This window comes from Ailuropoda melanoleuca, chromosome 11 (assembly GCF_002007445.2).
Source record: "Ailuropoda melanoleuca isolate Jingjing chromosome 11, ASM200744v2, whole genome shotgun sequence".
NCBI classification, from domain to species: Eukaryota; Metazoa; Chordata; class Mammalia; order Carnivora; family Ursidae; genus Ailuropoda; species Ailuropoda melanoleuca.
This window is the reverse complement of record NC_048228.1, coordinates 69002640-69029400: the sequence shown is the minus strand read 5'-3', so window position 1 is coordinate 69029400 and position 26761 is coordinate 69002640. Positions and strand designations below refer to the sequence as shown.

Sequence of the window (26761 nt, the reverse complement as noted above, 5' to 3'; positions counted from 1 at the left end):
GAAGTGCCAGAAAGGGATATGAGGTCTGGGAGGGTTTTATTTTGTTTAAAGATGGGAAGAGGAAGAGAATGTTTGTATGCTGATGAAAAGATCCAGTAGTAAGAGAGGGCCAGTGCTGAACACTTAAGAGGGAAGTGAAGGTATGGCAAAGTAATTTTGGACAGGAAGAGAACACAGGTATTAACTATTTGACATTTGTGGGAATGAGCTAAAAATGAAATTAGCACTGGTTGTAGGTTTTTCTCCAGCCACATTCAGCTGCTAGGTGTAAGCACAGTTGGGGGCAGCTATGTTTAAAACACACTGAGACTCCAGGGTGACTCTGACAGAGGGAGAGCAGATGAAGGAGCTGCTGTAATTACAAGGCAGCAGATGCTAATGGCAGGTTCTGATAAGTTGAATTCCCCATGCAATACGAGTGTTTATTAAATGTTTGATGAATAACACAGATCTGAAATCAAGCTTAATCACTTCCTAGAAGAGCAAGTTTCTTCAGCGAGAGTCAAAGCGTCCTTGGCAGAATAGAGAAATCATCCTTTATGTCCAGGATTTCATTGCAACTTTTGTAGAGTGTCTAAAATCGCACCTGGCAATCAGTAACCACTCAATGAGTGTTAGTTTCAGTTCCGCTTTCCAAGCAGGGGTTCTTTCCCTCCTTCAGTGACTCAACAACCATTTCTTCCATGCTCAGGCTGTGCCAGGCCCTGTACCAAGTGCTAGAGATAAAATAACAAGGCAAACAGGGACCTGCTCTGGCAGCATATCTGGCAACACAGATATCATACAAATAACTACACTTACTTTTTAAGTTTGGTCATGATAAACATTATAAAGTGTTAAACTTGCATAAAAGAGATGTTGGAATTCGACTTTTTAAACTTTCAGTTAAACTTTTGTAAAAATGTTCAGAGAGTCAGAAGTTTAACATTCTGATTCATCCTTTCCAAGTATGAAAAACACTAACTCAAGGTAAAAATCCAAAACATAAGAAAAATCTATTCACACAGAAGAGGCAAACAGAGTTGGAAAACACTATTGCATTAATGCCAAAAAACCCCCAAACTGTCCACTCTGCTAGATACAGAATGCATTTTTGAGAGTTGGGCTCAATGTTACAATTCCTTAAGAAATATTTTTTAAACTTGAACTTTAGGTCAGCATTGTGCTAAGTGACGAAAGAGGGAAAAGCAGCCCCTGGCATGGGGAGGCTGGCTTGTTACTGTCAGCCAGGCCTTGGTGTACTCCTGTTGAACATACACTGAATCTCACACACTCTCACTCTTAGGCAAGGTCGCTCTGTGACCCTGAGGAAATGAGACAAACAGATAATGCCTCTTCATAATTTTGTCTAAGGATGGACCAAAAAAAAAAAAAAAAAAAAGCCACAGTGCAAAGCACGAATTCCAAACATCCTCCCTCTCCCCCAATACTAGTCACTGCTGCTTTTTACCAGTTACAGCTTTAACTTTGCTTCATTCTTCCCACCTTCTAAAAAAGATCCAATCATAAAATTATCTCACTTCCTGAGAGAACCTAAATCCAGAGCAAACTCTTGCTTCCCTGAACCCTTCCAAATTACCTAAGTCCAAATCCTATAATAAAGTCCTTTCAGTGCTGTCTGAAATACCCTGATTCCCCACTGAATGTCCTCTTGTTTCAACAAGCAACAAACCCCATTTTGTCCAAATCCTACTCGTCCTGGTGGTTTTTGGTTGGGTGGCATTATCAGCGGAAAATATGCATTATGCTATTTGTCACAGCTATTTCTTGAAACAGGTGGTATTATAAATCTAGTTTACACACAAGACAGAGCTGTCAAGTTACATCCCCAAGGTCACACAGCTACAAAGTGATGCCAGAATTAGATTCCAGGTTTGATTCCAGAGATTCCCAGATAATTATCCAAAATTGTTAGAAAGCTAGTCTTTCAGTTAAAAGGCAAAACCATTTTTCTACACCTCCATTCCTTCTATCTTCTCTATTATTTGGTCTTACTGCTAGAATAATGAGTACTAAGGAATTATGACCTGTTAGCTTTACAAGACATTAACAATGGAAATTGTTTGGCTGGTTTCAGGATCAGAATGAAGATTATCAATGACAGATTGATCAGGTCCACTCATTTTCCAAAAAATCCTTCAATAGCTTCAGGTTGGAGTTAAAATTTCAGCATGATACACATGTCCCTTCTTCCTTTTCTGGCCTTCCCTTGATGCTTCCTGATAATTTATTCATTTAACATGAAATTACTACATACAAGGCCATTTTCCCCTATTTTCCCCTCTTTGTCATGGAGAACCCATTTCTGTTGTGGGCAGTGTGTGTTTGTCATTGATACAATGCTGTATTAGTTCCAGGGGCACAATGTAGTGATTCCACAACTCTGTCTGCGATGCTATTTTTCTGTGTTTGTTTGTTTGTTTTTTAAGATTTTATTTGAGAGAGACAGCCAGCAAGAGAGGGAACACAAGAGCGGGAGAGGAAGAAGCAGGCTCCCAGCGGAAGAGCCTGATGTGGGGCTGGATCCCAGAACTCTGGGATCACGGCCTGAGCTGAAGGCAGACACTTAATGACTGAGCCACCCAGGCGCCCCAGTCTGCGATGCTATGTTGTTCGCAAGCGTAGCTACCATCTGTCACCATACAACGTCACTACAATACCACTGACTTCATCTTATGTGCTGGATCTTTCATTGCAGCGACTTAAACATTCCTTAACTGGAAGCCTGTACCTCCCACTACCCTTCACCCATTTTGCCCATCCCCCCACCTCCATCCCCTCTGGCAACTATTTGTTCCCTGTATTCCCAGTCCATTCCCAATGTCCCTGTATTCCCAATGTCCATTAAGTTTCAACTGATCCTTCAAAATCACCTTTATTCTCTCTCCTGCAGACTTCCCTGAACTTCCCACCCAATACAAAATGGGCTGCTCTTGGGTAGCCCTGCAATGCCATGCCATTCCCTTGGCTGTTATCCGATCACATTACATGCTTACTCCTCCAGCCTCAACTCTTCAAAGCAGAGAGATGTGATTTCCTTTAATGTCCTCTGCCCTTGCTACAATGTCTGGGGACGGGCCAAGCTTAATAGATTGTTTGAACCCTTTCTCCACCAAACCAATTTAAAGTATGACTCTATTAAGGAGAACAATTCAATTTCATTAGCAACATACTTCTAGCTCTGTTACCTGCAAACCTACATTTATCGTTTAGTAACTGTGAATTAGCCACAGTGAGGGGCAATTGGTTTTCAGACTACTTTCTGAACGTCTACTGTAGTTGGATTTTTTTTTATCTCATTCAGGAGGGGAAGTTCAACAGGTCTTTCAGTTACAGCAGGGTCATCTCTTAGAAGTACCCTTCAATATTTTTTTTAAATGTACTTCAAGATTTCATTTATCTGAGAGACAGAGAGAGAGCGAGCACGAGCACATAAGGGAAGAAGGAGACAGAGGGAGAAGGAGAAGCAGACTCCCAGCTGAGAAGGGAGTACGACTCGAGGCTCAATCCTAGGACCCTGCGATCATGACCTGAGACGAAGGCAGATGCTTAACCAACTAAGCCACCCTCAATACACTTTGTTTTAAGGATGTCTTCATCTGCTATTCCAGGCCACAACTTACATGATTTGGGGACACTGTAATAATAAATCTCTTTGGTAACTAGTGGGAAAAGAAATACTAATAAAAAAAACTTCACAATATAAGGATTACTTTATGGAAGCAAACTAAAGAGAATGAAAACTAGCAACTTCTTTTGTCCCTTCTGAATTTTGAATTGATGCAAAAAAAAAAAAAGATGATGAAGGTATTCTTTAGAGCTGAACCTATAGCTGTTGGAAGTAACGAAGTCATATAGGTAGTGTGAGATGACTGAGGCAACTTATATCATCTCCTTAAGTGTAATGGACAATCCTATGAGGAAAAGTATACTAATAGGGCAGCTTTTAAAAGCAGATTTAACATATTGAGCTGGACGCCTTTGCTTTAAAAAAAAAAAAAAAGATTCAGTAATCATCTATTTTTAAATTGTTAAAATTGGAGTTAAAGAAAACACTCTTAAGGTGGCATTAAGATGACAATAATACACTTGTAAAATTTGTTTCCCTCTTTTGTTATTGGGAAAAAGATACCTTCGAAGGGCAACTTTGTGAGTAGATGGATTTGCTGCAATAGTAAATTGTACCTTATCTGAATTATTTTTGACATTCCCTCAGATTTGTTTTCAAAACTTCAACAATTGTTATCTGGCAGTTTCAAGAAGTTCAAAGCCTTAAACCTTTTCATGCTGAAGAAAGCAAAATAAGCATTTTCTCAAAACAAACATGAAAATAAAACTCAAATTCTGAAATCTATGTTATCTCAAGGCAGAACTACTACTATCTCTGGTCAACACTTGAATTATTTAAAAAAAATCATTTTTTACCTTATTCTGTCTGTTTAAAACTATTTCAGTATTCCCCCGATTAATTTTAGATATCACCCAAAAGCATATTTTGAACAAATTTTAACATACTATTTAAGTATCTAGGTTTCAACACTGCCAGCTCCTGTACTTCATCTTCCTTAAAACATTCTCCAGTTGATTTTGAATCATTTAATATATTTCATTTGTGGTCTTAATACAAATTCATTCCAAGAATGTAATTTTGATGAGTAAATCAGAGTAGCTTAATGGAGGAATCACAGAGATAACCAAGAAATTCAAGTTAACCCATCATGTCTGAAAATGTAGTATTCAGTTATAACACATTTGAAGCACAGTGATAGGGGCTCCACACTGCTGGAAGAAGACAGTTAAGAAAGACAACTGTCAGAGTTCAGTAATCCTACAATATCAAAAGGCTGTATCTTTTTTTTTTTTTTAAAGATTTTATTTATTTATTCGACAGAGATAGAGACAGCCAGCGAGAGAGGGAACACAAGTAGGGGGAGTGGGAGAGGAAGAAGCAGGCTCACAGCAGAGGAGCCTGATGTGGGGCTCGATCCCATAACGCCGGGATCACGCCCTGAGCCGAAGGCAGACGCTCAACCGCTGTGCCACCCAGGCGCCCCCCAAAAGGCTGTATCTTCATGGATGGCCGCTTCTTCAAGAAGAGAACTCCAAACTATGTTAAGTTTCTGAGAGTGCTCCAAGCATTCAGAGGAAAAGCATTCATAAAAGTTTTTAAAATTCTGTGATTTTTAAAGTTTATAGTTTTATCACAAGTATATCTAAAACTTACACTTTTTTTAAACTGCTAAATTTTCAAACTACGCAAGAACAAGTTCTTAAGTCAGTGATTCTGGTTAAAGGGCTTTCTGTCAGTAAATTGACACTGTTAACTTCCTGCAACTGAACAGTTTACACACTTTAAATTCATATGATACACAATTTTCTTCTGCAATCACGGCCTAGAGCCATAATGCCATTATTACTGATGCCAATAACTAAAACTGGGCCTTTCCTGTCATTTCTCAGGCACCTGCCTGTCAATTATCCTCAACTGGCAGCCCGCTGGACAGCCGGCTCCTTGAGCATAGAGTTCTTAGTTCCAACATTTCCATTCATTACATCAGCCAGCCACTATTTCCTCCACAACCCTTTCAAATGTCTTGTAACTTCACAGAACTTCCCAAAGGATAAAATGGTTCAAAGAATGACAAACTGAGGTTGAATAATACTAATCTCTAGTGAATATTAATTGTCAAACATTCCATTTTTATATTGTCACTCATTATCGAGACTGTTGATTTCTATCCATGCGGATGCAGAACTGGAGCGGCAAGTCTGTGGGGAATTGGTTTACTACATAGCTGAGCAATGATGCCCAGACCACACTTCATTATCCCCACGCATTTGTTACATAAGGGAACACTACATGGAGTTTATGCGCACAATCTATGGAAAATGTAAAGTCGGGCGCACTGAAATTCATGTTGCTACACATTACAGTTAGCTCACAGTTTAAAATAAAAAGGGAAATTAATGGTAAGGAAACAGGATATAGTTAAGTTAGCATTACAATATTCACTGTTTGCTTGGAAAATGCAATGAGAACACACACATACAAATCGGTATTTGTAGACCTGCCTTTGTAATTTAAAATGTTAATGAAATGTAAATTTTTTCAATACAAAATTCATGAATGTTCATCTCTAGGCTACATTGTGTCCAACCTTGTTGGAGTCCTTTTTTCATTTTATTAGTACCGAAAGTCCCTCATTGTCCATTTCTCTTCCATCTCACCACCACCAAAGAAAATACACTTGACAATCACAATCGGAATGGTGGCAGTAAAACATAAAATAATTTTAATTTAGAAAACAACACACCCCTTGCATTTTTTGTAACAAAATCAAGTTTTTGGGTTCCAAGCTATTCATCATGAAGAGAATGTGTTTAATTTGATGTGAAGTTGGCTACCCAGCAGTCTAGTCAGGCCACAGAATGTTTAACTCAGGCCCTGGTAGGCTGCCAGCCATTCTAAATGTTTTCACACGGACCAGCAATAAATAATTAAACATCTAAGTCACAGTTCTCAGGTTGGGCAGTAGATAGAGCTAAATTTTCTCATTTCTGGAGATAAGAAATTTGGGGAATTTTTTGGTCCAACAATTCGCTTTAGGTGATACTCTTTCAAATGCTTTCTGGATGTCAAATAATTACTTTCAGGATTTTTTTTAATTGCTAAGTTTGCAAAAAAGACTCTATTTATAGCATTTATTGCCAAGAAAGACCCCATTTGTGAACTAGAGGTCATACGACTGGGGTTTAGTCCTGGTACTGTCACTAACCACCTAGGAGTGCAGACAAGTGACAAACTTCCTAGGTCGTTATAAGGTTAGTATGGGAAGGGAATCTTATTGTAATCAGAACATTTTCCAAAATATACATGCTCTCCTTTCCTCTCCTCCCAATTCTAATGTGGGTGGGGGTATAATCATGTATATTTAAAAAAACAAAAACACTCTCCAGTTGATTCTAATGCATATTCCCATAGGACACCTTCGGGGTTCTTCCAGCTTTGAAACCCCACATTTTTAAACAATGGATGTGGGGATGGCTAAAGGGCAAGACCCACTACTGACAGAATTGGAAAAGAAGGTAAGCGCTTTTCTACACACATCCTTTCTTCCAAGCTCTTTTTCCAGCCTGTCAATGATTTTGATAGTATTTACAAGCATGCCATGCATTTACAAATGACCTAACTCATCTTTGCCCTAAGCACTATACAGAACAGATACCAGTCACTCAAGGCAGAGTGGCTGAGTTCTTACACTTGCATTCCTTCACAAGCCTACCTTACAGCAGGTAGTAGCGTATTGCACACACAAGACTATGAAGAGCTGGTTTATCAGCTTATAAATCTTAGAATATTTCTAGTAAATTTTACCTATATGTGGAAAATAATTTCACAAAGTTTACTTCTTCAGGTCAGGCTGTCCAAGTATATGAATTCTGAAGTTTAAAGTAATGTAAAAGTCACTTTTAATGGATTAATACCAATTTGGGGGGGGGGGCTCTTGATACATAATACAAAAATACTGTTTCTCACTACCTTTCACTTATAATTAATTCTTACCTATTTTCCTCACTCTTATTCTCAATATTAGGATTATAGCATTAAAGAATGGTAGCATTAATATAGAAACCACTGACAAAGACAGTCAGATTTGCCAGACTGAAGATATAAATTCATCCCTATATTTTTCAACTTAAGTCTTTAAGCTATAGGTAATTAATTTTAAAAGCTTTAAAAATATTACAGGGGGGAAAACACACCCAGAAATATGGGTATACCAACACTTTGGAATGTAAGACAAAAATCCTTACCAGATTTAGTTTGGAAATTGCAATGTTTTCTATGAAGCACAGTAGTTGACAAGCATCTTTTGGGAAAACGATCTAATGAAAAGGTACTACAAATACAGGAATTAAGGATTTCCTTTTCAGATGTTCTTTATAAATTTCGCATTTCCCACTGGTAGCAGAATACCTTTGGAATTTATGCTTCTTGCCCAGATCATTCAACATTAAAGAACTACTAGAGTTTTTACTGATATAATTGTTTTGACAGAAACAGTCATTTCTTGTCTCCAAATAATGAAGGCTTGTCCTTTTAACACGAGACACTTCCCTTGTGATCAATTTTAAATTTGCTCAGACTTGTGCAGCAACGTTTCTTTATAGTTTCCATTTCTAATTTGGAATGTCTAAAATTTTTTCAAGTTGTATGAGTGCCGTATTTGTGCTGATTAAAAAACAAAACAAAGCCATATGCATCAATAGCAGCAAACTGCCAGAATAATGTAAACCACTGAAAGCGTCTGTATGGTCATGCCACAAAAGTAGGTACTGCCACCTAAGCAAATCACGTCACTGGGTCAAGGCCTGTGTACTTGCATTCTCCTTCCACTCAGACAGAATATGTGAGTTTTACAGTGAAGAGTCTTTGAAGTCTAGAATAGGATACCAAGTAAGGAGCATATAACTAAAACCTTCAATTTGAAAATCTAGTTAACATCCTTCGCACCTAGTGACATTACCAATAACAAAATTTGAATATGCTAATCCTCACAACCAAAAGAACTGGTTCATCCCTAGGGCTTCCTTTAAGGGACAATGTGACCACATAAGGTCATAAGGTATAGAAACCATAGCCTCAGTCACGCCCTGGGAAGAATTCAAAAGGAGATTTGGGGGTGAGAGAGAACCATGTCTTTGCCACTCGAGAAAAGAGTTTCTCACTTTTTTAACGGCCCCATGTTAGTCAATGAGGTAATCTATGGTACGCAGCCTGGGCTCCAAAAAGTGGGTGGTCTTTGCAGAGGGAGGTGCTCACTCACTCTACCTCTGGCCAGAGCCAGTTCCTGCAGCTGGACCGAAGGCAGCCCACAGACTACACTCGGCACATTTCTTCATTTCTCACTTGAGTGCCCTTCTTTAGTTCCCTTTCAACTGCCCACTTTATATCGGCTTCATTACACCACCGCTCCATTTGTAATGTAAATTGGGAAACTCGGGGAAGTTTTTCTTTTGGCCTTGTCTACGGAAGAATACGGAGAGGTATTCAAAACGTATTAACACAAATCAATGGCACCAATAAAAGCAAAATCTCCTTAGCAACATAATCTTGATTGCAAAAGGAGAACTGAGAGCATTTAGCAGAACAGTGGCCCACATGGAATACGCATTTGTCTGGAAGAATCCAGCACAAAGCCTAAAAGAGAGATTTTGAAAAAATCCAAAATTAACTCACAGGGAACAGTTACTCTTTTTTTCAAAAGTACACAATTGGCTACATTAAATCTATCGTGTGCTTTTGGCTCAGCAACATTGTATCACACCACTTTGCAAACTGAAATTACAACACCCTGCATGCTTCACATGAGTTACAGGGTGTTTTTTGTTTGTTTTGTTTTTTGAGGTTTTTTTTTTCCTTCCTTGATTTCTTTAGTAAAGCAAACAAAAAAGTCTCAAGAAATATATTCATCTCACACACAATGCAAAGAAAATTGAATGGCTACCTAACAATATCTAAGACTGTAGGTACAAAAGGTTGGGCTATCTTTTTAGGCTTTCTGTGCTGGGTTCTAAGATAGTAATGCCTGCCAGCGGTAATGGCATTTTTGCTTAGGTCTCCATTTGTGAAAAAGGAAACTGAATACACTTCTGAGAACTCTCATATTTTTCTCGTCAGAATAGAAAAAAGAAGTGAATGAAAGAACAGGAATTCATAAAATAAGGAATCAATTCTTTTAAAACTACAATATTGAGATAATTTCAGGTAACAATCCACAAACACAAAATTTCCCTCAGTTTTTAAATGTTTCAAACAGAATTGTCCTTTTGTATTTTAACTAAAGCAATCCAGGTGATGGGGGTGAAAGCATCTTTACTAGCTAACGTAAACGGAGTTACAATTTATCTTAGAATGAAGTGTGTGCACGTGTGTGTGCATGCACATACATGTATTTTTTGCCAATATGTGTAATTATTTCTTAAAGGTTTGCACTAAAATCTGGGTCAATCAAGTAAAACAAAAAGTAAAAGTGCGTATGACAAGTAATTATTTGAAACAATACAACAGATAAATATTAAATACTGCTAAATATGTGTATTTACAGGGGTAGTGATTAAAATTATTTCTGCCTTCCCCGAAAGCTTAAAAACCAATGCTAAACCTAAATAAGATAATTGAGAACCCTATTTAAAAAGCTGTATTGGCTTTTAAAATTTAGGGACAACTTAAATAAGATCTCTGGAGGAAAAAAGATAATATATAAGTTGTACCTTTTTTTCTATTTTTCCTATGTGCAAGTTTAATGAAAACATAAATCCAAAAGTTTATTACGTATGGTTCCTGAATTCATATTCATAATGTCAATTATTTTATTCCCAGATATTTGTACAGATCATATCTACAGAAGAAGTATTTGTGTGTGTATTCATTCATGTGGTCTTTCGACATCATTAGTTTGGCCAATTTCTTTTAAAGTGATTTGATCTCTAAATACCAGGCTCTCTTTTCCAACTTCACCTAAATTGGTTTAAAATTTTATTTAATATATAGTCTTTAAAGACCAAATGCTGTAAATTAGCCCACATTTTAAGCACAGAATCCTGTACTGAAGTCACGCATTACAACCAACTCACTTAACAACAAAAACTCAACTAGCCAAACCAAAGCACGCAAGCAAAGTAAAAAAAAAAAAAAAAAAAAAAAGGCCCCTAGTTCAAATTAGAAATCCATTTGTTTACTAAAAAAACCCTGTCTATTAAGACTTGATTTTATAAGACTAAATATACTGCAAACATGAGACCAAAAACCACACCATCTTAAATATAATCCAGGTACGTATTTCTTCACAATTATGAAGGCCAACAAATTTTTATCTACTCCCCACCCCAAAAAATCTTGTTTTAACACAAACAGATGTTTGACCATGGTGTTTCTTAATAATGAAAGAAAAATATGATATATATATATATACCTTTAAAATTCAACTGTATGTTTTACCAAAGTTATTTTCATTTTTTTAAAATGTTACTAGACTTACTTGAATGTAACTAGAATTACCTGAAAACATTACAGGGACCCTGATCTTGGGTCTGTACAACTGCTCACCCACAGTTTCTGATTATTTTTTTTGAAAACTACTCCATGCTTATTAAGGATATAGGAATAAATTCCTAAAATCCTTTAAGTGTTTTTTTAAAAAAATGTCACACTTACATTATAAACGATAAATAAAAGAATACTTTATTCAAGGTAGCCTCCTCTTCTCAAAGGACATGATAGCAGAGGAAAACACTATCTAGAACATTTTTTCTTTAAAAAAATTTGTTCCATTGTAATACATAAAGAATATATAAAAGGAAGCATAAAGCTCTGTGCAATTCCCCACCATTGCATAATTTTGCCCCTTGTAAACCAAAGCGTAGGATAACAATGTAGTTACTTCTCTGAGCCAGCAGATTTCAGCACACTGCTTTCCAATCATGTCTACCTTGCTTCCACTGCCAGCTTCGTAATGCTTAACTCTTCTGAGGACAAAATGTCATTCATTAGCTCCAACAAATGTAAAAAGAAATAGAGACTTTAAATGAGCTTTGATAACTTCAGTTAAACTCCTGTTTATGAAGACTTCATGGCAATGCAATGAGATTATTGTAACTGCCTAATTAAATAAGCTGCTACTAGAAGAGAAGAAGTGGTCTTTTATTAGTGCAAAAGGTTTCTTGAGGGAATAGAATGCTAGTTCCTTCTAGAACATTTTAAATTTGTATAGTATTTATGTCAAGAAAGAACTAGAACCAGTTATACTAAATTATGAGCCAGCAGGAGATATAACAGGAGAGGAAATCTGCAGTTTGAGAATGTATTACAGTCCAAGAGAGTAGCCAAAACACTGATCTGTTACTTGTCTTCTCTTAAAGGCTGGCTGACTTTCTTTAAAAATAAGCACAACAATTTTGGCTTATCTGCCAAAATTAAGAATGCCTGGTATGGTTAGTTTATTGAAATATTTCTGAGATAACAAGCTGAGAAAGTGATATACGATATCTATCCTTCATAAAGAGAAAAAAAGTTAACTCTCAAATTCAGAGCACAATATTTATGAAGTAGAGATGTTATTTAAAGGGGGGGGCATGATTTTGCTTAAGTATCTGAAATCTAACTACATCTTAAAGGGTCTTGTTAGAAAGAAACTTTTCTCAAGTATTATATTTAATGTCTGTGATTTTTAAACATGCAAATCATTACTATAAATATATATAGGGAGTACTCGCTTTAATTTAAAATGCAAAATTTGGGGGCGCCTGGGTGGCTCAGTCATTGAGCGTCTGCCTTTGGCTCAGGGCGTGATCCCGGATCCCTGGGATCGAGCCCCGCATCAGGCTCCTCCACTGGGAGCCTGCTTCTTTCTCTCCCATTCCCCCTGCTTGTGTTCCCTCTCTCGCTGGCTGTCTCTCTCTCTCAGTCAAATAAATAAATAAAATCTTTTAAAAAAATGCAAAATTTGATAGTAACTCAGGTTTCTGCTGACTCTAAATAAGTCAAAAAAGCTACTCATTCATTTCTACTTTTATACAGGATTTAGTAACAGCAACACAAATGACTTAAAAATATGAGGTAGTCATAGTATCTTCCTTTCATGGAAAAAGATAAATGCAAAGAAGCTAAGTCATTTGATGATTCCGCAGAACATCAGAAATAACTTCAATATCAGGATTAGCATTCTGAATTTGTTTTCAGTATTGTCTATTAAGGCTACAAACAACCTCTGCTGTTTCAATTTACCATTGTTAGAGGAAGGGGAATATTGCTCCCTAGTACACAGAATTATGACTAATCATATAAACAATATTTAGGCTTCTATTACTATCTAAAAATCTCTGTAAAAGTACAGAACGAGATAATAACTCAAGTTTTAAAGACAAATCACCTTCACATCTCAACTTATATAAAAGGTATGTTCCTAAAAATAACATAAAGTTGGCTATTATATCTAAAATATACTAAACACAGCTATTATGGGATAACTAATAGTTTGGTTTAGGATTGGCCTTGAGCCTATTCTTTCTGCCATAATACTAGATATAAATCAGCTTTCTTCAGAAATGGTGGTTTGAGAAGCCCCACATGCAACCATCCTATTATTCTTTCCTTGCAAAGTCTGGACTGATAGGGTCTGTTGAAAAAGAAAATACCAATTGTACCACTGATCCAACAGGAAATTTAAGTTAAGAAACTTTTAAAACGCAAATACCACCTTAGCAGAATTGTCACCCATTAATCACTTAATGTGACTAACTCACTTTAATTGGCCTTCTAAACACCTAGCTAAGAATGCAAAAAGAATTACTACCATTTGTACCGTGAGCTCTGGGGAAGGAAAACAAAAGGCAATATGAACTGTGTCCGCATCTGGATGAAGACTCTAAGACATCAGGAGGGCAGCAAAAGGACCCGCACTGCTTCAGGAGGACAGCAGAAGGAAAGGGGGTCCAGGACTAGATGTTGGAATTCAGTCAAAAACAGTTTTAAACAGATTGTACTTCTGATTTAGTACTACTGACCATTACTCGAGCCAAAGCAAATATTTACAGTGAAAATCAGGCATGCAGCTAAACGTTATACTGTGAAGCAGAATACCAGAAAAGTTAAAACGGTCTATGTACACAATGTTATGTAAGACTACTGTAGTTTGAACACATGCAACTGTGGACCCAGCTGTACATGTTACTATTAATATCATTCTTTCATAACCCAAGATTGATAATGGAACGTTGTCAAAGTTTTACACAGTTTGCCTGTGTCTACTGACATAGAGAAGCAATCAGAAATTGTCTACAGGGGCGCCTGGGTGGCACAGCGGTTGAGCGTCTGCCTTCGGCTCAGGGTGTGATCCAGCGTTCTGGGATCGAGCCCCACATCAGGCGCCTCTGCTATGAGCCTGCCTCTTCCTCTCCCACTCCCCCTGCTTGTGTTCCCTCTCTTGCTGGCTGTCTCTATCTCTGTCAAATAAATAAATAAAATCTTTAAAAAAAAAAAAAGAAAAGAAAAGAAAAGAAAAGAAAAGAAAAGAAAAGAAAAGAAAAGAAAAGAAAAGAAATTGTCTACAAATAACACTGAAAACACATCCATGAAGAAAGTTGTAGTTCTTCCTGATTTAAAATCGTTCAATTATAGGGGCGCCTGGGTGGCATAGCGGTTAAGCGTCTGCCTTCGGCTCAGGGCGTGATCCTGGCGTTGTGGGATCGAGCCCCACATCAGGCTCCTCTGATATGAGCCTGCTTCTTCCTCTCCCACTCCCCCTGCTTGTGTTCCCTCTCTCACTGGCTGTCTCTATCTCTGTCAAATAAATAAATAAAATCTTTAAAAAAATAAAAAATAAAATCGTTCAATTATAAAAGCAGTTTTTCCAGTAAGAAAAGGAAATTATTGGGGCGCCTGGGTGGCTCAGTCGTTAAGCGTCTGCCTTTGGCTCAGGGCGTGATCCCGGCGTTATGGGATCGAGCCCCCACATCAGGCTCCTCTGCTGGAAGCCTGCTTCTTCCTCTCCCACTCCCCCTGCCTGTGTTCCCTCTCTCACTGGCTCTGTCAAATAAATAAATAAAATCTTTAAAAAAAAAAAAAAAGGAAATTATTGCTTACTAGTAAAGGTTTAAATATTTCTTGATTTTAGGCCAAAATTACACATTTATATTTCAAATGAATGGAACCTAGTCATTAAAGAGTCTTAAGCATCTGATGACCATTTTATATAGGTAAGGTGACCCTCTTAAGAGCAGGGCCAGTATCTTCGTTAGAAGCTAAACGTGTCACTTGAGTTTTACTTAGTCTTTAGGTTCTAGAATATATATTTTAACTCAGATATATAACAGTAGTGTATTAAAACGTAAGAAGCTTTACAAAGTAAATGTTTCTACATAAGAATGATGGACTACCTGTAAAATGCCAGTAGCATATAAACAAAGATCATAAGTTATTCACTAAGCCTATGTAAAATCTATACGTGAGATTTTCTGCCAATAATACCTTTTCTTGGCCAGTTTTAAAAGTACCTATGGTTCATGTCTCACAAACTTTAAGTCCGAAAACAGGAACTGAAGAACAATTATCATTTTAAATATCTCCTTTGGACTAATGTTCATACAATATAGGCATCTCTGACACTTCTAATTTCCAGTAACATGGGCACTTAGACTCATGAACCAAGAAAGGATAAGCCAGAGAGCTTACTGGGGGCTACTAATAAAAGCCCAAACATGGAAATCTAACTGCTCAAGGCATAACTGGCTAATGGTAATGCCACATATTAAGCACTCATGGTTCTTTTCTATATACACATCAGAAATGTAAGAGTGCACATTTCTAAGGAAACTTAAAGCAACTGACATGCCTCTCAAAATCAGAAAAGCTTTAAAAGGATTCCTATACCTAAATACTATCATCTGTGAAAATTATCTTACATTAAAATATTCTTATGGGAATAATTTTTAAATTAAAATTTCCAGAAGACTAATAATAGGAGAAAAAAATTATGTCTAAATAGGTACAGTTCCTCCTATAAAGCTGATCAACATGGTACTGTATGAATTTACAGAATTTTAGATACAGAACACTGTGTTGCAGAGTCTACACAGATTTTCCTGCTTTTTCTGAATCCTGAGGCAGATTTAGCCTTCTCCAGACAATAATTTTTCACACTGACTGAAACCACATAGGAATATTAGTCCTTGTAACAGCATTACCTTTTAGTTCCACTACTTTAAGGTGGTAGGACACACCCTGGACACAAGGTCAATAAAGTGAGAAGTGTTTGAATTATTTGTACTTTGAGCTCTTCATAGGAAAAGTGGTTTATGAATTCAAGTTGTTAAGTGTTTGGTGGGCAATGGAAACAAATAATTCTCAGGCGAAAAAACAAAAACAAAACACCCTAGTTTTTAAGACAGTTCCTAATGTCCGATATAGGATTTAAGATACTAGAATTCAACTATTCAAATTTATATAGAATTACAGTACTTTGGAGAAGTACAGAGAAATACTTTTAAAAAATACAGGTATATAAATTAATGAAACTGGTATTTAAAAGATTTAATACAAGGAGAAAAGATATTGTATAGTGGTACCAATTCTTAATACAAATTAGTAAGCATAGTTTATATAATTTCAAAAGTTATTCACATTATTGCTAGATACCACAGTTGTATGGAACAAGTTCTTGACATACATTAAAACTTGTATAATTTCAGGTCTATAAAAACAAAAATTTACACATAGGCCATTCAGAAATTTAGAAAGTTTTAAAATGCATGGAGATATGTACAACAAAAGGAAAGAAAAATATGTATGTTTGTATATATTTAAAAGAAACGAGCTAATCTGATTCAAACTTATATGTCACATTCTCAATCAAAAAAGTACACATAACTGGACCAAAAGCAAACTAGTGGATAAAAACAGTACTAAATATGTCCTCCATTTCCTAGTAATAATCTGTTCTAAATATCAATGGGGTATTAAACACCAGCTTACTTTTAATTCTAGAACTTGTGCTTTCCCTCAAAAACCTTTCAGAAACATATATCCATTCTACAATTACGTTAGATTGGGAGAAATATTTTCCTTAGAAATTTTTAAAAGGAGTACTTCCATACTTTTCTATATAAGATTTGATAAACAATAAAAAATAACGCAAGTAAGGCCATTATTATCATTTTGATCAAAAATATACACAGATTGTAATGCTACTATATTTTGTGATCCTGAGCTCTAGTAACCATCAGGTGCATGCATACCATTCATTATTTGTCTATTCTAATAAAAATAATTTAATCCTGCCTTACTACCTCTGAAGACAGAAATACTTTCAAAAATTTCTGATAGGTCTTCATAATGTTACAGATATTTCTGCTGTAAACAGAGCATTAGGAATTGTATGGGAAAGGATATGTTAGGTTCCAAAAAGCTATTAAAGAAAACTTACTATTTTAAAATAATAACTACTTTAAATTTTAAAAGGAAGAAAAATAATACAAAGAGTGTGCTTGCTAGAATAGATAAGTAGAGCCCTACAGAAAGTGTTCTTCTATAATATGGAATTAATAAATAAAGGACTGTGTGTACCTTGGTGATAAAATAAAAAAGGCTGGCCACTTTTTATGCTAATTTCAAATGTATTTTTTCGATAATACAAAAAAGTAATCCTTGAAAATCAGAATACATAACAGAAAAGAGCACAATAACTTAAGTATTAAACATCTGTATGAAATAACTTGCGAAGTTTGACAAAAATGCACACTTAGAACATGCGGTTATTTAAAAAAACAAAAACAGAAAAAAACACCACACGATTCTGTAGAACCAATGTTATGTCACCACCAGGAGAGCACCAAGCAAGGCACCATTGGAAAGACAACATACTTGGAAAGTCTCTATAAATAAAGTAAATGCTAATCTGGTCGAAAAATCGGTGTCTTTGGTAAAAATTCTATGAGGATGACCTGTAGAAGGAGAAAAAAAAAAGTTTTAAAAAGATTTAAATAAATTTTTATCTTTAAAAAATTTCAGTTCTATTCCATCACTGACAGCAATTTTGATAGTGCCCCTGAAGGAGAATGCATGCAGGGATGAATGAGGAAGGGAGCCAGAGCTAGCATTTCTTGAATTGACTACATACCAAGCGTCTCATACTCTGTGGATCTATTTAACCCTAACAACTTCTGCATGAGGTCAGTATTATCACCCTCATTTTACAGATGAGGACACTGATGATCCAAGTGAGCATAACACCACACACTGCGGAGTCAGTATCTGAACAAAGGACCACCTTAACTCCAAAGCCTTGCCCTTCCTACTGCACTACAGGATTACAACCAACCCAATGTTTATCTCTTCCACCTTCCTCCTTTTTATCTCACCCAATTCCATGGGTCTTTAGGTTCCAGATCTGCTCTCACTTTACCCTACCATGATATGTAATCTCTTGATAAAGGGTCCTTTATCTCTTTAATTTTTTTAAAAAACTCTTTTCTTCTTAGGTCAGCAATATTAAAGATTAAATTTGTTTCAAAAGACCTTTTACTATGAAACTAAAGGAAAACCAATAAAAACAAAGCACATTAACACAGAAAAGCACAAGTTGACCAGAGCTAATTTTTATTCCAAACCTGAGTTGCCTTAAACGACAATCAATTCTTTCCCTTGTTCCAACTCTGTATGAAATTGATGCTAAGCAAAACATTATCTGAACAGCTTCCAAGTTTGGTGAACTCCTCATTTTTCTTTCAGAAACTTATCCTGATATAACCTCCAGGTTTGGACACTCTTCTACATTTAGCCAAATGGCCAGAAACTTTCATTTTCACTCTTCAGTTCTCCTGACTTTTGACCTCCCTCAATAAAGAAGGCTCTTCTACACACAGCTAAAAAATATTTCTCTCCTACTTTAGCTATCCTGTACTAAGCCTTCGGTACCACCCTTTGACACTCTTCTGACCTGGTATTTGCTGACAAAATGTTCACTAGCTTCCTAGAGCTTTTTATTTGAGCAGGATTCCCCTGTTTCTCAGTTTCCTCATATAATAAATAGAGGGACTGGACTATATGACAAAATTCATCGCAGCTCTAAAATTTGATGATTAAACTACCTGATTTGATGTTTAAACTACTTATGAGTCAACATTCGATGGACACTTCTGTATTTCAAACATGTCCTCATCAGACAGTTTTTATAAATTTCAGGTCTTAGGTGTAGGCATTACATTTTACAGTGTTTACTACCTAATGCAAAATAAAGGCTATCTTTCACTATTTTTTAAAGACTATATCCTACAACCTCTTTTCCATCAGAAGTCACACATAGAAACTGGTCACTTGTCTTATTTCTTCTAAATCACACTATTCTACTGTATTTGAATAAAAGAAAAGTTGGTATCAAGTTGGTATTTTTTCTAGATTGTCCCTAATGTTCAAAATATAATGAAGGAGAATCATCTCCCTCTAACCAACAAGTGAAATTTCTGTAAGTTAAAGAACAGTTGAGGTCAAAGAGAAACACATGGTAAAAAGGGCCCCAATTCATTAGAAAAATGAAGCACTCTTCTTCTATTTTGCTATCTTAACTTTTGAAAATTATTTCTTAGGGAATTTTTGATTTTATATTATTCTCCCATGCAACTATCAAAGATATACATACTCTGAGAAAATTTAGAAAAAATACATTTTTGTAGCAATTTTTGTATGTTTTTCCTTTAAAAAAAAAGATTTGTATTTTTAAGTAATCTTTATACCCAATGTGGGGCTCAAACCCACAACCCCAAGATCAACAGTCACATGCTCCACAGACTGAGCCACCCAGGCACCCCTATATGTTTCCTTTTTGACAACTCTTCTAGATATCTTCTATGATGGTATACAAAATAAAATGGTTTTAGGAAAAGTATTTATCTAAAAATTCATGATAAATTAAACTATTTTACAAACAAAGTACATAGTTCGGAATGTTTTGGATGGTTAAATTATTTTATTTTTGATTGATAAAGAATGTCATAAAAATAAACATGAATATTTGAGTGCATTTTATGAATGAATGAATGACGTTCTTATAGTTCTATCTGGAAATAACAGCATTGGAAATAACTTTCATGTTTTCCTTTCCAAAGTAAATTTAGAAATGTATCAGTATTTGGGTTCATAAATATAGCAAGTATTTTTTCACAAAATCCTTTAAATCATCCCTCTCCCCCAAATGTATAAAGTCTTACCATCTATGATGAAAGCACAAAACGAGCATTTTCATAGGTCAATCTCAAAACAAGTTCTTTGAATACGCTTTTTTAAATAAAAAAAAGTATCAAGTGTCTTTCTCATCATCATAAATTAACATGTTTGATATAATAGATAATGATAAAATCTACATTCTCTGATTCACTGAATAAAGCTGTTCTATGAAAAAAGACATTTTTAAGATACCTTCTATGTTTAAGGCTAGAAATGGGATTTGACTGTATGATAATGAAAGAAAGGGAAGATGTTACAGAGAAAAAAGATTTTATGATAATTTCCAACTATTTAAGCACTGTTTTAATCAATCTCTTGTTCACACACACACTCTCACACACATGCACACAAATACACATACTATCTATGATGGCTATATTGTTTCAGAGAAGAGACAAATTCGGCCAGAAGTGTGCCTGGTTACTTCACGAAGACTATGACTTTCATTTTCAACAATTAACTCTTCCACAGATCTTTTTCTTTAAATATATATTAACCTTTCCATATTTAAAACAAAACAACCAAGCTCAAGGGAGAATAAATAAAAATTCATGATTTTCTGCAGTATTCTGAACTTTTCAAAAGGAGAAAAATTGTTCAAGTAAATCAAGGAGTCAGTAAATTAAATCCCATACTGAATAAACTCTAAAATTCATTGTATTCATGTGCCAATTAGGTATCTTTTAAAGAATACAGGATGAGCAACATCTCATCTCCTGCTTTACTCTTAAGATAATCTTTATAAAACAATATTCTAATAACATTTTGAAACATTCTTTAAAGGCCACTGAGGTATGGGCAGTTAAAATCTATAAAGGCTAAAGGTTTCTTAAGCTCCAACGGCTTGGCTGAAAGGTTTTCTTCCATACTTGGAAACTTGATTAGCATTATATAAAAAAGCCATATCTGACTTGCTGCGTAACCAAAGTTGTGGTTATTCTTTATACAGCATCTAAAATTTCACACTCCATCAACACATGTTCAGGCTATTTTATCTTGGCAATTAATTTATTATTTTTCAGAACACAGTGAAGCCTTGTTTTCAAGTCATTCATAACTTTATAAATCAGTCTTGCACATGAAACCATGCATCTGTGAACCGTAGAAAATCCCTGCGCTCAGGAGATTAAGCTCCTGACACCTTTGCTGATTAATAATCATGGAAAGAATAAGATCAGAAGCAAAATAAATGATCATTTAATAGAGAAACTCACAAAACAGCCCTTTAACTTACATATTCCATCATGTTATTCGTTTCACATTTCCTTTTGCTCAGTCTCCAGTGCAAGCACAGCTAGACAAGCAGGAGAGTAAAAGAAGAAAAATGAGTTCTATTTTATTGCAGCACACAGACTAACCCATTTGTCCACCTTTCATATTTTTAGTTCAACAAAAGCATCTGTTTCCATACTGTGCAATTCAGACCCCAACAGTACGAAGCTGCTCCCTGTGGTACTCACCTTGTGGTATAACCTATTGTTTTCCCATTCTAATAACTTCTCAATCGATCTTCGTGTCTGGAAGACAAATGAGAAAAAAGTTTACTCTTGACTGGTTTTAGAAAAACTTTGTTTTGCAGCTGTTTTTTGTGTGAAAAGGAGAGAGGTAGAAGACAGTGACTGAGTGAGTACATGGTGGTCTGTAACACTTTCAACATTTTAGTACTAAAGAGTACCCTGAACAGAAATGGTACTCTATTTTAATAAAGATATGGTTTTATTCTTCAGCACTGTATGTTTTTTAACTGTTTCAAACTTACTAGCCTCTGATATGAAACTATCAAAGCCTTTTAAAAAGCTAATGTCAAAAAAATAAAAATAAGAATAAAAAGTTAATGCCACCTACCAAATGATATAAATTTTAATCCCCACTTCTTTCAAAAATATTTTTGCAGTACTTAAATAATGATAAAAGTTCCTTCATACATATTTTTAAACAAGCTGTTTAAATATTAGTTAACAAAATACAAATGACTTTAGGTAAAACAAAAAAGAAAATAATTAAAAATTAATTAAAAAATCAGCTAGCTATCAAAACAAATTTTCACATCATACTTAGGAATAACACCCAAATTTAAAAGCCTACTTATTAATTATTCCACAGATAAAGATTTTCAAACAAAGGGAAAATATTGTATATAAACTAACAAAAATGATACTAAAATCAAATGCTTAAATCAATACTATTGTTAAAGGAATCGACTGAGAAATTTATGTTTAAGTTCACTTGATTTTTGCAGTATCTACTATGCAGCATGAAATGTATCTTGCCTGGAAGTATGAATAAAGGAGAGGATAATTCATGACGCCAGGTGTTAGGATGAGACTGACACAGCTGCAGGTGCAAAAGGGACAGTGTTTCCACAAGAATCAACTGCAACTTGGTGCAGCTGCAGCTTCCATGCAAGGGAAGGAAAAAAGCATCTAACGCTATTAACGTGCACAACTAAATGAGTACTAATAATCAAATATGAAAATTTGCATGTCAAGCAAGGATAAGAGAGGTGAAAAATTGTTAGGATCAAGCTGGTTTTTAATAGTTCAATGTTACATAAAAAATGGTTAATATTGCTTTAAAGTATCTACTGTAATCTAAGTTACCATATTACCTTTTAGCATGTTGTACATACTAAAGATACACTAGTCACATAGGTGCCAATTATAATTCATAACTACCAATGAATTACCCACTGTTACCATTTTCCAAGCTTATGTCATAAAAATCAGAAAATCACCTAACTCTGAGCAATAATACGCCAATGACTAATTTATCACATTACTTTTTTTGAAGTTTTTTTTTGGCCAGAATTTTAAAGGGAAAAAAGTGCCCTTGTTAACAATGATCAGCAGACCTCACTTGTTTCTTTGTAAAGATAGCCTTTTAGAGGCAGCTCTCCTTTTAAATGAAAATAGGGCAGCAGTTATGGTCACACTTTTTGTTAATTTAGTTGCCAGTCAGCCCCAAATCAAAAGAAAATAAGGCTGCAGAGTGTAATTAACATTCAGTTCAGTCGTTTTGTCCCTTGTCTAGCCCCCAAGCTTTGTTAAAATTGCCATCTGAATGCTGAAGGCTGTAGGGAAATCGATTTGATTCTAATCGCACCATGAAAAGAACATGATCTAACTGCTTTCAGCCCTCCGTAAATCTGTACTAGGTCTTTAGCACAATGCAACTTCCAATTTAAAAAGCACTGAATGTCTCGTCAATGACTTTGTGAAGAAAAAAGAACAAGGAGCAGACATAAAAATTCCAATAGTTGTTTAAGCATTAAAGTTCATTTGCATCACAGCGAACCTGAAAAGGGCTGACCTCTCAAACCGCCTCTCAGGTCTATGAAGTTGTAGCCTTGACAAGCTCACATTGACAGAGCTCATTGACTCTGAAAGGCTACTCTATCAATGGTGAAAAATGGCAATAGGTTCTACTCTGAGCAGGCATCTGCCTGCCCACCCGCTGCTAAACCAATGGCAAAACCGATTCAAAACCTGAATCTACCTTGTAATCTTCCTTTCTAGGACTTTTTAATAATAGATTAAGATTACTATACAATTTGAGGTTTTACTTTTACTGATGTTTAAAAAGGGGGGTGGAGAATGAAATAACTAGGGTGGGAAGAACAAGCTATCCAAGTCCAAGGTTTTGTATCAATGTATAAAAAGTAAAAGCTTAACATTACATTCAGCGAATATTCATTACTCAAAGAAAAAAAGTGTAGTTACCATCATCATATTTCATCACAAATTTAAACTTATGCTATATAAGAATGGATCTCATTAGGAATGGATCTCATGGTGTATATGATACATACAAAATCAATTTAGATACTTGAAAATAGTTACTTTAAATAACTTAAGTCAACTAGCAGTTTTTGGATAAAAGGTAATTACAAAGTATAAACCTTAACCTCCAAAATATTTATGTAGGAATTCTGAATTTACTCTTTGCCTCTAATTAGGAGTTTAATGATAGGGTTAGGTATAATAATTGTATCTTACAATATTTAAGAACTCAAAACAAACTCTGATATGCAATATTCTGAATAAGCATCTAAATATAAAATATTTCTACATACTTGACAGTCTGGAGAAAAAGCTGTGAATTAGCAGCATCTAATCTTGCGATAAGGCTTCTTTCCTGCTTGACAGGTGAAAAAAAAGCACTTGCACGTGCAGCTTAATTAATCACTGCACTTGACATCTCAATGATTTACAGTGAGGAGCAGGTGAGAACATACAAAACCAGAAAGGAACCCTTGATCTAAGTGGAACATTTCTAGGACACTAAGGTGACAAGTATATAGATTCTAGCAGTCATTTAAAAAAGGGAAGAGAAAGAAAAGAAAGAAAGAGAAAGAAAGAAAAAGAAAGAAAGAAAGAAAGAAAGAAAGAAAGAAAGAAAGAAAGAAAAGAAAGAAAGAAAAGAAAAACTGTGCCACAAATTATTTGTTAGTAACAACAAAAGCTTAAATTAAATGGAAAAAAAACGCTTTAACTACCAAGAATGTTTAATACTCTGCAATTATTTTAGCTAAAAAAATCAAAATATATTTTCAAGCTTAAATACAATACCAATTTAGCAAATACTGAAAAAATATATGACACCTCAGCATTTATAAAAACCGTGTAAAAGCCTTTCAACATGAAAAGAAAGCACCTTATAATTGCAGTCATCTAGAACTAAAAGTTAAGAGTTTATGTCCACAGGGTTGTTAGACAGCTATTTCTAAAGAAATGTGAGATTCAACACTGACAAACTCTATTAATTACTATGAGACAAGCAAACCTAACCATATAAAAATCTGTTCTTGATTTTTAAAAGTTTGTATCAATCATCAAATTCAATATAAATTAAATAAAACATGCATCAGAAAAAAATTAGTATGTACAGAGCCTGTCAACACAAAATACCAAAAAGAAAAAAAATCATCTTTCAGTATTCTAGGCCAGTGGATTTCTAAAAATAAGTCATCTTAATTTTCCTAAAAGAATTTGGTACTTGTGAAAAGCACCAGATTGATAGTCATGGGAACTAAAAATCTTCTATTTAACTGAAAGAACAGGGGAAAGGGCAGTGCAGGCTTCAGTGCTAGCTTCCCTACAGTGGGCCTTAATCCTTTTCAGTGTTCACACCCTGGGGGTGAGAGGACAGGTTAGCGGTTCTTTACCAATGACTCCTCAGTCCTGCAGCATAAGATGATCAACAAGAAATCTAATTTTATCATGAATTCTTAATTAAAAGGACAAGACCACCAACTCACACCATGCAAACAAAGTAAGTTTTTAAGAAAATAATGTAATGCCATTAACCTGTTCTGGAAGGGGACAGCCCCAAGAATCTGGACTTCCACCTATCTTGTTTATCATAGAGCTCTCTTTAACTTTTTTTCACACATTTCTTCATTTCAACACCTTGCTAATTATAGTTTTCTCACAGGTGAAGTAACTAATATAGCCATTTGGCAACGTTAAAGTAAAAATAAAAGAGATTCAAAAACATTTCAATTTCTAAATAAACATACATTAAACAGACTTTTAAGTAACAAGTAGTAGTAATAGAAGGATAGAAATCTTGGCTTCTATTACTATTGCCCTTGATTCCTTTTAATTTTTTGAGAGAATTGTGGAAATAAGTGAAAACATGAAAACCTTAATAGATGTAAAATGGCCTGGATAATTCACAAAATGGCTAATTAAATAATGATTAAAAAAAAATTTACATTAGGTATGCCATGTTCCTATCAACTTCCAAAGAGGCATCTAAAGTGAGCTTACAACAGTAAAATACCTATAAAGCACTTAGAAAGTTAAGTTAGCGCAACCGAAAATTAGGATTTCTTGAAAATTCAAATTTGACTTATTATGAAGCATTTTTGCCATTTTTTTCCTAAATACCATTACTTTCTAAGGAATAAATTACTATTCCATATAAGCAAATTACATGTCATTAGATATAAATAAGTCATTCAAGGCAGCAAGAAAGGTTTAGAAAACCTTGAGTGTATTATTCCCCTACTTTGTTACCACTATTACTTAATAGTATACTCATTACCAATGATTCATTTATCACAATTGTTTGAAAAGTGGTTTTTCAAAAAGTGTTCTTCTAGAAGTTGCTAATAAAAATCAATGGAAATCTCATGAATTTTAAAGTACTTTAAAGCCAAAGGAAAAAATGTTAAATGTCCACGTTAACAAAATTTCTCTGAATTTTTCCCAAGGAAACGGCATTCTTATCAGTCTTGAAAACATGAAGATGCTAAAACATATTTATACAAGACATATAAATAGAATATCTCGCTAATACTAATAACTATAAAAGTTCAGCTATTTAAACTTAAAATATTTAACTCAATAAACTCAAACTTTATTTGAATGAGATTTATTCATACATAATGTCAATGAGCAATTTCAAGTGCTCAACTTCTTTTTTATTTATTTTTTTAAAAAAGATTTTATTTATTTATGTGACAGAGAGACAGCCAGCGAGAGAGGGAACACAAGCAGGGGGAGTGGGAGAGGAAGAAGCAGGCTCCCAGCGGAGGAGCCCGATGTGGGACTCGATCCCGGAATGCCAGGATCATGCCCTGAGCCGAAGGCAACCGCCTAACGACTGCGCTACCCAGGCGCCCCTCCACTTGTTTTTTAAAACAAGTTTTAATTTTAAACTCCTAAATTTATAATGCATTAAGCTTTAACTACAACAATGCTTTAAATATATGCATAATCTCATTTTTTAAAGTATTTGAAGTATTTTCAAGTAAGAACTATACTTTCTTTTGACATTTGTACAAATTCAAATTGCTGAAATAAGGGACACAAAAATGTTTCTAGTTATAAGTCATTGGAAGGAAACCACATAAAATTTTAAATGAATTATTTTAAGAGAAAATTACATGATTCACCTGTTTCTTCTGGATTAATGTAAGTCTTATATTGCAGTGATGTGCAAAAAATTAAATGGCATACCTCAGTATTGTGAAACATG

The 26761-nt window shown here is 35.0% G+C and overlaps 1 protein-coding gene across 2 annotated transcripts in view; it reads right to left on the bottom strand.

Annotated features, from left to right (window-relative positions):
- Nucleotides 1-17152: 17152 nt before the first annotated feature.
- The window catches only part of CHIC2 (cysteine rich hydrophobic domain 2), a 54416-nt gene continuing 44807 nt past the window's right edge, over nucleotides 17153-26761 (bottom strand). For both annotated transcript variants that reach the window (XM_002919373.4, XM_011225179.3), the window contains exons 4-6: nucleotides 21238-21294; nucleotides 21012-21071; nucleotides 17153-17499 (exon numbers count right to left, since the gene is read on the bottom strand). In XM_002919373.4, coding sequence (XP_002919419.1) covers nucleotides 17449-17499; nucleotides 21012-21071; nucleotides 21238-21294 — 168 coding nt within the window. In that variant the 3' untranslated portion in view covers nucleotides 17153-17448. The remainder of the gene's footprint in view (nucleotides 17500-21011; nucleotides 21072-21237; nucleotides 21295-26761) is intronic.